Source organism: Lygodium microphyllum, chromosome 21, assembly GCF_053477565.2.
Source record: "Lygodium microphyllum isolate KBCC chromosome 21, Lygodium_microphyllum_v1.1.10, whole genome shotgun sequence".
In the NCBI taxonomy this organism is placed as follows: domain Eukaryota; kingdom Viridiplantae; phylum Streptophyta; class Polypodiopsida; order Schizaeales; family Lygodiaceae; genus Lygodium; species Lygodium microphyllum.
Window position 1 is genome coordinate 18,097,942 of NC_141155.1, and position 14,475 is coordinate 18,112,416.

Below are 14,475 nucleotides of genomic sequence, written 5' to 3' on the forward strand. Positions count from 1 at the left end.
TTATGGGATGCGAGTAGCTGTGACATCTTTTATCTCTTGACCGCATTGCAATCAAAAGGATCTTGATTAAGTACAATGATCTTATATTTCTTCCAAACATGATAGGTTTTATGAAAGAGATGATGACTACTTATACTTCCTCTAGTATTATCTCCCCCGGCACATTTAATAAGCAAAACGAAACTTAAAAATGTGAATGTCCTATAGATGAATAAATTTCAAAAAAATGTAACTATATTAAAAATTTGGATTCAACAACTTTCATATTATAACATTGGAACTTTACCAAAATATGCATTGTATCTTACTACTATATTATTTTCTCTATAGGTTCAAAAAGCTCTGAACCTCCAGAGGGCTTCTCGAACCTATCCATTTTCCAAACCTCCTTTTTTCTATCAAAACCCCCTCCCCTCCCCTCTTTCTCACGTGTAATCTCTCATTTTCTCTTCCCCCTCCCTTTTTTCATTAAAGCCTCCCCCCTTCCCCCCCCCCCCCCCCCACTTCCATTTTTTAAATTAAAACCCCTTCCCCTCTCTCTTACTTATAATCTCTCTCTTTCTTTTCCCCCTCCCCCTTTTAATTAAATTCCTCCTCCCTCGCCCCTCTCTCGCATGTGTAAGGCCTGTGCTCTCTCTCTCTCTCTCTCTCTCTCTCTCTCTCTCTCTCTCTCTCTCTCTCTCTCTCTCTCTCTCTCTCTCTCTCTCTCTCTCTCTCTTCTCTTCTATATATATATATATATATATATATATATAGAAGAGAAGAGAGAGAGAGAGAGAGAGGAAAAGATAAGAGAGAGAGGGGAGAGAGATAGAAGAAAATGAGAGAGAGAATTTGAACATATAGAGAGAATTATAAAGAGAGAAAATATAAAATTTAAAAGAAAGAGAAAAATTTAAAGAGAGAATAAGAAAAAAAAGAAAAACAGAGGAGAGAGAAGGAAAAGAGAAGAGAGAGGAGAGAGAGAACAAGAAGAATAAGATGAAGAAAGAGGAAAAGAGATGGGAAAAAAGAGAAAAGAGAAAAGTTTTTTTTAATTTAAATATTTTTTGAGAGAGAGAATGAGGGAGGAGGGAAGAGAGAGAGAGAGAGAGAGAGAGAGAGAGAGAGAGAGAATATATATATAAAATTTAAAAGAGAGGGAGGGACAACAAGTCCCTAGCCCATCAGATTCATCTTAATGAGAACCAAAAGCTTTCCAATGAAGCTAAGCAATGTTGGTCAAAGCAACACATCCATGGGCCCCATCACCATGTAGGGATGGGACTCGTATTTTTTTCACACCCAGCCATTTGACATGAAGTAGCCACATGTAGTTGCTTACATTGTGAGAATTTTACTAAGAAATTTAAAGTCTCATTCACAAGTTGTAGAAAGCCTTACATGTTAATTCACAAAAAAAAGAATAACTTAAACATAAGAATATATATGTCCGTGAGTTCATGCAAAGATGATAACATGAAGTTGTTGCAAATGATAGCTTTATGGCTACCAAAATGTTAGTAGCAATGCAACAGTTTATGTTCAAGCAATTGGCTCAGTTGGAGAGTCAATTGAAGCAAGTATCTGAAATAGGGGTATCAAGAGTGTTACTACCAGAGAAAGAAACTCAAGTGCAAGATTTGGAGCTAGAGTTCGTGCAATTCAAAGAAAAGCATTAGAAAGATATGGAGGATCTGATTGCTCAACACCAAAGTGAAGTGGCAAAGGTTAAAATGTCCTTGGGTTTATTTAGAGAGTGGACACAAAAGTTGGATGAAAAAGTGCCCTTTGAACTGGAGCAATTAGTAGACAGGAACACAGAGCTGCAAGTTTGGAATGTGATGTTAAATCAGAGAATGCAACCACTCCAAGATTTGGAGAAATAGATCTTAGGCCAAGAGGAAGTGGATGTGAATGGAGTATTAATGTGAGAAGGGGATGTTGTGGTGGTGAGACAACAACCTATATAGCAAGCATGCAGGAAGTTTGGAAAACCATAAAGGAAAGACTATCTTTTGTATTTAGAGATCCATATGAAATGTTAAAAATGGGTTTTGTCAGTGAATATGAAGCAAAGTTCTTGGAGGAGAATGAGCAGCTAAAAGAGAAAAGAGAGTTCTGGATGAGTCAAGTGCAGGAATTAAGGGCCAAACAGCTTTGCAGAAGCAGCAGTAGGAGAAGCCGGGAGCAATGCAAGGGAAAACTTCTGGGAAACCAATTCTTGCAAAAGGAAAGAAGACTGCTGAGGATGAGCAAAACGAAAGTGCAAGTGAGGAAGAAGTAAATGTTGAAGTTGCTGAATTTGATGTTGTTGAAGTCTATATGAGTCTTCCTTAGTCAATTATGCTTAGTTGGATATGCTAGAGCGCCTTTAGGGATGATTCTTATAGCCTTAGATTTTTTTTTTTTAAATAGGGGGGGGAAACAAACTCATTGTAAGACCCAAATTGAGCTGCCATGCGTGCGAACGAAGTAACCCTGGTCTTCTTCATGTCATCCTCGTCTTCATCGCCAGCTCTGCCCTTCTCATCCCCACACACACTTCCATCGACACTCTGCTCGAGCACCACTGATGGCGAGAGGGAGAGTTCGATATGATGACAGCCGGATTAGTAGCCTTGCCAGGCCGTATATTAACTTGGTTAAAGGCTAACTCTGCGGGGTCTTCACGTTTTATTTTGCAACGTTGGGCTCCCGGAAGAGAATTGCAGGATAGAAGGAGAGAAGGAGGAGAGGAAAAGAAGAGAGAAGAGGAGGAGAAGAAGAAGTAGACGAGAGAGGAGGAAAATTAGAATAAAGGAGGAGAAGAAGAGAAGAGAGGAGGGGCAGATGAAGAGAGAAAGAAGAAGTAGAAGAAGAGGAGAGAGGAAGAATAGAAGGAAGGGAAGGGAAGAGGAGGAGAGAGGAGAAGTGTGAAGAAGAAAAAGGAGAGAGAGAGAGGGGGGCAAAGGAAGAGGAAGAGAGAGGTAGAGATAGAGAGGAAGGAAGAAGTTTATCTCGTGGCAAAGGGAAAGAAAGAGATTGAGGAAGTGGGTACTACTTCTCCAAGCTGACAAAGCACAGGTATTGTTGTGCTTCAAGAAAGAGCATATAGAGCTTGGGACATGTGATAGCCCCCAAGAGGATCATCTCGAATGTCTAGCACTCATCCACAACTATGATGGCCATTCCACCTACATCACAAATTTTCCAAGCCCATGTGCCCCCCTACATTCCTTGCTTTCGGGTGAGTTGAGAATTATGGTCGTCATATGGTCCTAGCCTAATCTCATAAGTCATATCTTTAGTATCTAGACCTCTTGTCATTGCATAGAAATGGAGGGTGTTTATAAAATTGAAGCGTAAACAGTGTGCATAAAAATTTCCATTGTGAAGTAGCAACCCATATTGCTAAGCAGTACATTAGTTGGTCATGCTACAGAGGATTTCAGTGACTTAGGGCAAGGTAGAATAGATATTGCTCAATATAAATTCGGCATAATAGATTGTTCAATCATTTAAAGGAAAGTTTGTGACGTAAAGAAAAAGGTTGAAAAACATGTTACTCCATTATATGATTGGCATGTATCACCTTGAAATTGCACTTTAATGGAAAGATAAGTTGATATAGATTGAATATTTATTGCAAAGTATTTAAAGAAAAGAGATCGCATCTTCATTTGCAAAGAACTAGATAGAGGATGTGTTTTGGGTTGTCAAATTTGTCTTTAAAGAAAAGACTAGTTATTTTGTGAAAGAGATAGTCTTGCCATCCAAGTTAAATGGCTAATTTTTATGGAGTATTCAAAGTAATTGTCAAATTATGGAGAGAAAATGTTTTCCTAGAAGCTAATGATCATAGGTTGATTGCCTGGCCATGTATTTGCATGAAAGTTCTTGTGCTCTCATGGGCAATTTTTTTTTTGTTATGCAATAAACCTCCCCCAAGGTTAGTGGCGGAAGCCCTTCACCAAGGGGTTGTTTGACTGTGTTGGAGGTTAGGACTGACCCCAGATGTGGAGGTCTCTCCATAAGGAGGACATTAGGCTAGGAAGTGACAAGGGTGCCATGGAGGCTCTAGCCGTAAATCCATTGGGTAATGTTGTGAGAATAATAATGTTCATGTATTTGCTTGAAATAAATGTACTAACTTACATATGGCATATTATGGATCGTTGATGTCTAAATTAATATAATAAAGCCTTGAAAACCTATCCCTTTTTCAAAATTAGTCCAATACTTTTTGACTTACATGCTTCTTTGCTTCTTCAGATTAGTAGCAAGAAACTATTGAGAAACCACTCATTCACATCAAATGACCTTAGAAGCCAAGACTAGACAGGTAGAAGAGAAATTAAGAGGAGGCAATAGTTGAGAAACTAGTCTTGAAACTAAATCAAGTGACTCTAAAAAGAGCCATGTTGAAGGAGACAGAGGAGGTCACAAGGCACCTCATGTTCATTCAACATACATGCACTTAAAAGCCACACAATCTACCAGAAAACTAGCAAAAAACATGATCTAGAAACCCTAAGGATTAAATGTATAATCCAAAAAAAAGGGATAAAAATGCAAAATGGTTTGGATTTTATCCCATGGTTCTTGAGCTTGTCTCTTGAGTATCATATGTTGTTCCCACTTTATTGTTAATAAAGTGCCAATGCAAGGGAGATGTTGAAGATTTTACCATCTTAGAAAAATACTAGGGAGCTTAATTTGTATCACTTTCACTACATTAGACTTGAGCTATGTTATGTGCCTTATGTGTCAATTTAATGCAAGCCTAATGATGCCACATTTGGATCGATATGATGCATATTCTAATATGTGAAGCCCCCTTTGCAACACAAATCTTTGTATGAGGCTAGAAGACACAAAAGTTACATGTTTGTACGATCTTTTATACAAAATATCTTCATGTGGCTTTATGTTTCACTTGGCTATAGTTCTATGGCTTGGAGCAACCAACAGACAATCTACAATTTTGTTATTCAATAGAGAGGCTTAGAATCTGGTCACAAAATTTATGGAATGATTGGACTAGTAGGTTGATAAAGCATTTGCATATTTTGTGACAACATGAGTGGCATACAATTAGCATCAAACCCAATCTTTCATGCAAGGACAAAGCATTCAAGGTCTATTCTCACTATCTAAGAGAAGGGTCCAAATGTGATACTAATCTAGAGTATGCCAATATGGAACATCAGATAGCTAACATGTTTCATGTGTAGACAAGTTTACAAAACTACTTGGACTGCCTAAAATGGGACTAGAAATCAAAGAGAGTGTTGAGTTTAAGCTCAATATGTGTGGATACACCCAAGTTGATTGCAACTTAATGACATCGGCATACGTATCAACATGAAGGATTAGATCATTGACATTGTTACAAAGGCCTTGGATGCAAACAAGCTTTAGGTCTAGAAGTTTACTTTGACTACAAGATATGCAATTGAGCTTGTGGGAAAATGTTAAGAAAGCAAACTCAATACAAATAAGGGACTCAATAGGCTAACTATTCTCCACTTTCTAGCACTTGCATAAGTGATGAGCATAATAGTTTAATAGTTTATATGTACCATTCATCCATTCTCCATCTTTATTATTAGTTGGTTACAAATGATAGTTAGCATTGTTATATCACTACTCCCCCCACTATCATTTGTATTCACACTTAGGAAATCTTCTTTTATATGGTCCTTATTTGTGAATAAGATATTGTAGTGGTAATAGAGAAAACAAGTGGTTTGGCCTCCAACTCTTTGTTCTTTGAGTTATTTCTTCTTCACCTCTTGGTTGTTATTGCATAACTTCTCTATCTTGAGTTGTGCCCACAATGTTGATAACAATTGTTTGCTTACAAAGATAAGGTATTGTTTTCTCAAATAATACGTGGCTTGAAACATCCTTCTTTTTTTAAAGGCTTTGGATCTATACAAGTCCACTAAAATGAAGCATATGAGTGCTCTTGTATATTAAACATTTTTGTAAAATTATAAATGCAAATATAGTAGACTAGAGGATGTAGTCAAGGGGGGGAGCATGCATGCATATTTAAATATTTAAAACCAAGTATATAACTGTTATTCATTTAAGGATTAAGAAAGCTAAAACAAATACTTCCCCATCAGTATGTAATTCCAAACACTTCCAAGTATAGTAAATCTAGTTTTGTGCATGCACATCGAAATTTAAACGTTTTACAATGTGCTTTTCGTTTTGGCAATGTTTTGTTGTAGTTACTTGTTAACTTATATGCCTTTTTGCTTCTTAGCTATAGCATTAGAACTCTAAAATTTGAGTAGCACTTCACTCCTCTCCATCCTAAAGGAAACCAACACTTTCCTTGTGTGACCATATGGAAGTATAGCAATGTCTTCACTACAATACTTAACCTTTGCAACATGCAATGATAGCCACTATACATCTCACTAGTTGGGATCGCATGCATACACAAGATCATACAATCAAACAATTACAACAATCAACCCATGCATGTGAAACTAAAACATTACAAATGGGTGACTATGTGCTATGAAAGACTTTTCACCACTATATTAAGCATGTGCAATGACCAATTTTGGACACTAATGTTTCCGATTACAAAACAGAGACCAATTAACTCCCACAAATATCATTCACAAAGATGTATTGTGCACAACTTGCATTACCTTGCTAAGAATATTTAGACACATTATTATCTAGTATTATTGGAATATTTGCTACTCCCTCCAAAAGCTTTCATAAATGTATTGACAAACATTTCTATTCCCAGTGTGCTCAATAACAAGCCACTACCACAACCACTATACCCACACACCATCCATGAAAGTATGGACATTCTTAAAATGTTTGCCCCAATCTCATTTTTCCAAATGAGCTTGCTTGCTTGCAATTCACACTTTTTCCGATGTGACTAACTCTCAACAAGTGGTCCAAATTATGATCCCTATATTCACCCACCTTTTGTCATTAGCATCCTTCAAACCACAATTTCACAAATTACTAGAACGTGGTTGTCTTTCAAAGAGAGAGCACGGACACATCATTATTGGTTTACACCCCAGTTTATTAATACCTACTTTTCGCATAGAATCATGTTCCTATCTTTAAATCAAATACTCATTTACAAAAATGTACAATAACAAAGACCAAGCATAGATGGGCCTCATATTCAACTCGCATTTCTCACATCTTACAAAGCCATGAAAGCTTAAGATTCCTTTCGCTGCTGGTGCCATTAACATCTAGTACATCTAAGTTTCTAAAAATGCCTTCTTTCAAGCATGACTTCTTAAATGACCAAAAAAGCTCTGCTTTCCTAACACATTTTGCTCAAGCCAACTACACACACCATACCCAAAAAACAAACCACAAAAACCTGTCACTACCTATAAAGCAGCAGGATACTTTAAAAAATAATCCACTTGCAAACAAAGCCAGTGATAGAAACTTGATAAGCTGACATGATGCCATGCTTGACAAATGCAACACAGTAATTGAGAGCACTTAAATGACTCCAGGCCACTTTAAATGATTCAAAATGGTTCAAAGGACACTTAACTATGCAAGTCCTGTTTTAACTACAATACATAGTAAGAACATTCTCTTCAATACAAAACCTCTTTTGTACATATGATCATGAAAATGAACAAGCAACTATTGCCTTGCTTAAAAACAACATGTTCTCAAGAAGACTGGTTCTTTTATACAATGCTCCACATAGCTAACATCAATCAACCATTCATTGTCCAATTTGCATATGAACTGAACAAGCACACACACTGATGAAAAGTAGTTGAGATACAAATGGCCTTTAAAAAGCGGCCTGCTTGCATGTGTTATGATGCAGCTTTGTTTCTTTCTTTTGTTGTACATGTTATACATCAAAAACATCCCATCACACATTTACCAGGGGCGTGGGTTTCGTATTACTGTCTCCATGGCTCTGGGCATAGTCACCAGCATTCTCATGCAGAAATTCATAAAAGGCCTATAGGAGGACAATTTGCAAGTAATCAGACCGATGCCGACAAAGTAGTCAAGGTGAAATACACATCAATAAACATTGGAGAAGACTTAATTTTGTATTGCTTTTGTGTGAGAGACGGAGAGAGAACATCCAAACAATGTCTCACCAGGATCCAACTTCTCTTGTGAACATCTGGCTGCAGGTCTCTTTAGGTGAGTTGCTTTAATTCCTCTCATCCAGTAAGATCAAAAGCAGCAGTTCAAGGTCTGGTAAGATTTCAAAATAGAACTCCTCCACCAACAACAGCCCATAGCAAACTGTATCAATTCCTTATGAAGCAGATAATAGCCCTACCTACCATTGTTCAGCTTGTGTTTTTCTGCCAACATCTTCACAAGAGCTAAACCAGCTTTGCACATACTACACAAGAAATCCCCATTTGTAAAACTATTGTTCTAAATAGCATGAAAGCCAGAGTGCATACAACAAGCAAGCATAAAGATCTCACTTACAGTAAGAAAAGATCCTACGTAACAACAGCCCAACTATTATAACTGCCACTAGGCCGGCTTTAGTATATGTAGACAGGGTCAAGCCTGAAAAGACGTTCCCACTTCCATCGTTGGTACCGAGAATTCGGGCAACTTGACCATAGTGTGTCCCAGATTTAAATTTACACACAACAGAAACAGTTACAATTTCAGAAGCAGAAACCTCAAGCTGATGACAGCACAAGGTAAGTGATAAAACACTAACTCTACCAGATACAATGGCAACACCCTTCAAAGTTACAATTGTACATCTGCAATCAGAAATCGAGAATAACTTACAAATCCAAACAGTGAGAGTTCAACATCCAGTATGACACAGGATCAAAATAGCCACTGAAAATCAGCTATCTTGATTTCCATAAATTTCAGGGGTCGCCTTCCATGTAGACATGGCATGTAACATTCGACCCTTCCAGCCCATTAACAAATATTGGCTATCTTCTGCACAAGTATATTCCTTGTGCCAAGTTTCTAGCATGACCTGCACCTTTCCTTTAATTTCTTCATTGAGTGGCAATTGCTGAAACCCTACCTCCTCAGTCACAGCCTGCCAGTGTTTATACTTATCTATTCGCTCTACCACGTTATTACCCTCACAAGCAACCACATTAAGGATGGCCTTCCCCAATATTTCACTCTCAAAAACTATACGATCTGTACTCTCTTTATGGATGAAGGTGTCAAGCATATCAAACACACTCTCAAAGTGAAAAAGAGCTTCCCTAAAACGCCTTGTGAAGAATGGGGTGCTGTAAGAACCGGTCACTATACCCTGTATATAAACTTCTGGATTGATGTCTCTACCCTGTTTCAGGAGCTTAGACCTTACAGTCGATGAATCCAAGGTATCATCCATCACGTAACGCAGCATGTATGCAGATATCACCACCAAGACTTCATCTGCGTTCCTGTAAGGACTGACAAAATCCTGCATGCACAAATCTTCACGATTACCAGCCCACGCTGTGTACTGAAAGGGCACTCCACAAGTTTGAGCATATTCAGCAAGCTGGCGACCTGTCTTTTGAACTCCTTCTAGCACAACATCAGTCCGAGCAGGTAGCATCGAGTAGTGTGGAAACCCCAAACCTATTAAGTGCACATGGGGTGGTCCTTCAGGTCGATCCGCGAACGCCTTGAGGAGAGAAGGATACTGAAACCCAGTAACCTGGAGCTCCAGAATGTGCACCTTTGATGCTCCCTTAGCGACATTCAGTATTGTCTGGTTTATAAAATAGTGATACGCCTTCACAAACGGACAAGAAGCCATGTACATGTATGTGGCTTTCAGGATCTCAGCTGCAGAGGGGCGTCTTCGAAGCAACCCCAAATATACTGGCCAGCCAGTGTTAGAAAAGCGAGCATCCATAGCTTCAGCAAAGTAGTATGCCAGGCGCTGTGCAGCATTTCCATATGGAGATGCGTGTTGCCTCACCTTGTTTAAAATTTCTACGGCTCGCTTCATATGATTTGCCCCTACTGCTTGAGCGGACTGTAGCAGTAAATCATTGATATCCACAAACTCTTGGTCTCCATCTTTGGAGGGTTTGCTCTTCCCTGACCCCTTCCTCCGCATACCTGTAGACTCCTTCCTTGGTTTCAGAGAAGGTGCTGACTTCTGGGACTTTTGAGTCTTGTGACCATGCGACCTCAAGCCAATATCATCTTGACTGCCCATTTTGGCCGGTCTGTTAATTTGACCAATTCCAATGCTTTCTGGTGAAGTGACTTCATGAGCCTGCAGTACATTTGAAGCTGGTCGACTCACAGGGCCTCGCAAGCCATCCAAAAGAATCTCATTCCTCAGAGACTCAGGAATAGAGTTCATAAAGGGAGCCCTATCTGTCTCCAAATAGCTTATGTTGAAGCTACCTGATAAGTCTGGATATGATTCCTCAGGGTTGGAAATAGAGGTACCCTCTGGAGAAACAGGACTCTGAGGCTCAATCTTCAAGGCAAGGCTAGGGGAGTCCTCCTTCAGCAAGGCTGCCACCTCGGTTGCCTTAGCTTGATATGCAACAAACTCATTCAAGCTAAGACAGGGGTGATTGGTTTCTGAATCGTCATCTTCTGCAAGAATATCAGAAATATAAGACAATGCCGGATCCAACAGTGGCTCATACCGGAAAGATGCATCTGGTGAACAAAATTGTGAATCTGATGGAACTGATGTGCCAAACTGTGAGCCTAGGTTTCGGTTCCTGGCTTGGATCTCTGTTTGTGTCTGCTTGAAGATCTCTTGCAACACAGCAGAAAAAGATGAATTTTGAAAGTCATTTGCCCCAGCTGACAAGGAAGAGTTTTGAAACCCACTGATCCCACTGCTTAGATCTGTAGAGCCAAATCTAGTGGTGTGCCTGTTCTCCATGCTTGTTTACACCTCTACAAATGTTCAGAATGTATGCAAAGTGAGGGGAATATGCTGCGAATGGGCCTCTTTTGTCATTTCTGCAAACTGCTGAAATATTTATAGGCTAGCTCGATTCCACTTCAAAGGTAACCGCTATAGTGGACATGGACGGTGAGGATCATTCGTTTTGCCACGGGGCCACTTTATCACAAAAACCCTTGGCAAAGTAAAGTCCACCACAGCTTCTAGCAGCAATTCTGCTTCGCAGAGCCCATTTTCTGCACACACACTGTGACAATGCGATCCCAAATGCTCTTGACGCATGCGCTATGGCTGGGAAGAAATCTGAAAGAGGCATGATAGGTCAGTATACGCGGGAGCACAACGTGGAACAACAACATAGTGGAACTGAGAGCGGCAAAACCCGACATCCTGCTCAAGAACAGAGAACCGAGGGGGGACAAAAGAAGGACTAGAATCTGACATTAGGTGAAAAGAAAAGGTCAAACCTTACCTTCGAATGAGGCGAAGGTTGCTTCGTCGTCGTCGTCGTCGTCGCCTTCTTCTTATTTCTTCTTCTTCTTCTACAAGCTGCGGCGGCTTCTTCTGGTTATCCTGCTAGAGGCCTCCAATTCTGATTCCTCGTCTTCTTCTTCAAGCTTCTGCTTCTGCTTCTGATTCCTCGTCTTCTTCAAGCTTCTGCTTCTGCTTCTGATTCCTCGTCTTCTTCTTCAAGCTCCTTTGTGGAAAAACGGCAAGCTGCTTCCTCCTCTGATTCCTTTTCTGCTTCTTCAAGATTCTTCTTGAAGAAACGGCAAACTGCTGGTGCTGGTTCTTCTTCTGCTGCTTCTTCGGAGAAACAGCAAGCTTGACCAGATGAATGTCGAAGGGCCAAAGGAAAAACAGTAAAAGAACAAACAGAAGGCGATTGCAAACACAGAGAGAGAGAGAGAGAGAGAGAGAGAGAGAGCCTGCTTAACAACAACGGACAACAACCCTAACAATCATCTTCCCCCGCCTTTCATCAGAAAGAGAGGGATCGGTCGTATTCGTCCCTTTCCTCTCTCTCTCCCCTCCCCCGCAAAAACAGAACGTGTCGCAGCGCAGTCTAAATTGCCGTGTTTTTCTTTTGATTTTTGTGATTTTTTTTTTGTTGGGTTGTTTTTGGCTTAGATTTTTTGGTCGCCGCCTTTCAGGGTTTCTTTATTATTTCAATCATCCTTTCTTTTGGATCATCATGGCATCACACAAATCCAAAGTTGGACCATCCACATGGGGTTTTGAAAATCTTCCTTCCTTCCTTCTTTCAACGCTCTCTCTTGACCAAGGGCACATCAGAGAGCCTTTGCACATTGTGCCCATCGCTCACCTACTAGCGGTTTGCCAATAGCACAGAGCAATTCTTTGCAAAAACTTAGCTTCATCCGCCTGGCAAACAAGAAGTTTTTGTAGCAAGTCACAGTTCTGCTTCCTTGTGCAAAGCCCCTATAAGCAACTCTCACAAGGGGTACGTAAGCCATATTGTTGCCGATATGTTTCTTCTTGGTACTACTAGATATCACTATAAGTTTCTTCTTGTACTTGATGATGTTAATCAGGAGGAGACTGGGCACATGAAGGAGAACCATTATCTTGCCCATTGACACAAACTAACCACATCAACAAGTTATGCACCTATTAGGTAGAAAAGGGAACTTTATGCAAAGCTAGTGTGAGCTGATTTGATACCTAGTAATGGCCTATGGAGAGAAGGTGCCTTGGAGTTCATTTTGTTAGAGGGTAGATGCCCATTTCAAATCTAATATCTAGTTATGGCACAACCTCTCAAGGATTAAATTTAGGCAACCTTATCAAGCAACAATGTGTGTGTGTGTGTGTGTGTGTGTGTGTGTGTGTGATCAAGTGGCTACCCTAGGGGTAAGCCTCTTATTTTATTAACCCATTGACCCATGATCAAATCTATATTTCTATATTCCTTTATTAAGTGGACCATGTAGAATGTAGGAGTTGAGCCCAAGTCTCTCTCTCTCTCTCTCTCTCTCTCTCTCTCTCTCTCTCTCTCTCTCTCTCTCTCTCTCTCTCTCTCTCTCTCTCTCTCTCTCTCTCTCTCTCTCTCTCTCTCTCTCTCTCTCTCTCTCTCTCTCTCTCTCTCTCTCTCTCTCTCTCTCTCTCTCTCTCTCAAGAATAGAAGAACTCACTACACAAATATAGCCACCCAATTTTAGTCCTCAATCATTGCCCAATTTCTTTTGCACAAGGCAAGAGGTCTAATAGGGTTACCATATCTAATAACGACACAAGGGCCATTAGTGTTGCCATAGCCAATAATGACCCACCAACGCGCTCTACAAGGAAAGTTGCACAAATGAGTACCTTGCTTCTCTAAGCCCCACCACAATGTGATGGGGTGTTGAGTTTTACAAGATCAAAAGAGCTTAAGAGCCCTTGTTTACTACCAAAGTATGGCATTGCTCTAAGCAGCCATGAAACTCAACACTACCCACTTGTAAAAGCTTTAGCCTTCACCATTAGAGTCAAACCAATTTCACTCATTAATCCTTTCAAACGTTACATTGACCTAAGACTTGCACAAAGGTCAATAATATTATTTACATCTCAAGAGTCAAGATACTCTATAGGCAACTATCTTGCAATATTTTTCACTTTGATTTCACAGCTTTTTTAAGGATGCTCTCTACAATAGTTTTCACACTGTCATTGAAGTCTAACTAGAACCATACTAAAATCTCATTATCTAATATACACTGTTAAAAGATCAAATGTTCAAGTTTAAACAAAAAGCATACAAAGCTCAATGTGACATTCGGGAATCCATCAAATACCAAAAGATTGTTGATTAAAATGTATTTTTAAACCCAACAGCCTTTAAGACTTAAAGTTAGTCAATTGTGCGGCTTTATTTACAGACTTAATCAATAGAATGTTTGCCACACTCTTGGATCCCTAGTTTTAACCTCCATGTTTCTTAGTTTTAAAATTTTCTCTTGGTAAACATCCTCAAATGTTAAAAGTGACAATAAGGAATCAATAAATTCAAATCATCGATGCAAAAAAAAAAAAAACAACTTTGACCATTATCTTTAGTCTTATGAATCACAATGACAAGCAAGTGCTTAAAGAAAAACGTGTCACAATTACATTAAAAATGATAGGCCTTTTTTACCAATAGGCATAAAGTTCTTTATATCTACTTCAAAGTGGACATTTTTACGAGACAAAAAGCGTACTTACAATAGGGGTTAAATTTCAAGCTTTCTTCTAGTTCATGATGAAAGCCTTTCAAACCACACATCAAGGCCCTCATTTTGAAAGAGCAAAGTTACTCAAATTGATGTAATCAATAGTTTTGGGAGCGAAGAGAAAGCTTTGACTTCCAAAAATCATGTTTGTTTTGCACACATAAAAGAGTTGTGGAATTCTTATTCGATGTTAGAGCCCCTCACACTAAAGGTCTATGGTTAACTTGTCTTCAAGGCTCAAGTTTATGAAGGCCACCTATAATGCAAGTCTTTGTACAAATAAAGAAAAGCCATGCTTTCTATGAATAATGGAGTTTAGAACAAACAAAAGGTGCTACTATAATATAAGTGTCCTTGGTAAGAACATGGTTATGCAAA

The 14,475-nt window shown here is 39.4% G+C and overlaps 1 protein-coding gene across 5 annotated transcripts; it reads right to left on the reverse strand.

Moving 5' to 3' along the window:
* Nucleotides 1-7,606: 7,606 nt before the first annotated feature.
* LOC148017781 (scarecrow-like protein 14) lies at nucleotides 7,607-11,935 on the reverse strand. Of its 5 annotated transcripts, none has more exons than XM_087661645.1 (5): nucleotides 11,352-11,935; nucleotides 8,767-11,182; nucleotides 8,449-8,580; nucleotides 8,103-8,356; nucleotides 7,607-7,957 (listed from the first exon to the last, which is right to left on the reverse strand). In XM_087661645.1, exon 2 carries the CDS (start codon nucleotides 10,853-10,855, stop codon nucleotides 8,828-8,830), a length of 2,028 nt encoding a protein of 675 aa, XP_087517771.1. In that variant the 5' UTR covers nucleotides 10,856-11,182; nucleotides 11,352-11,935; the 3' UTR covers nucleotides 7,607-7,957; nucleotides 8,103-8,356; nucleotides 8,449-8,580; nucleotides 8,767-8,827. The 5 variants fall into 5 exon arrangements, with proteins under 5 accessions (XP_087517771.1, XP_087517770.1, XP_087517772.1 ...); XM_087661644.1 differs by having other exon boundaries at nucleotides 8,103-8,165; nucleotides 8,295-8,356; nucleotides 8,449-11,182; XM_087661646.1 differs by having other exon boundaries at nucleotides 8,103-8,165; nucleotides 8,291-8,356; nucleotides 8,449-11,182.
* Nucleotides 11,936-14,475: the final 2,540 nt, after the last annotated feature.

What these genes read in the sequence shown, in the direction of transcription:
- LOC148017781 (XM_087661645.1), bottom strand. Translation starts at nt 10,855, where the DNA reads ATGGAGAACAGGCACACCACTAGATTTGGCTCTACAGATCTAAGCAGT.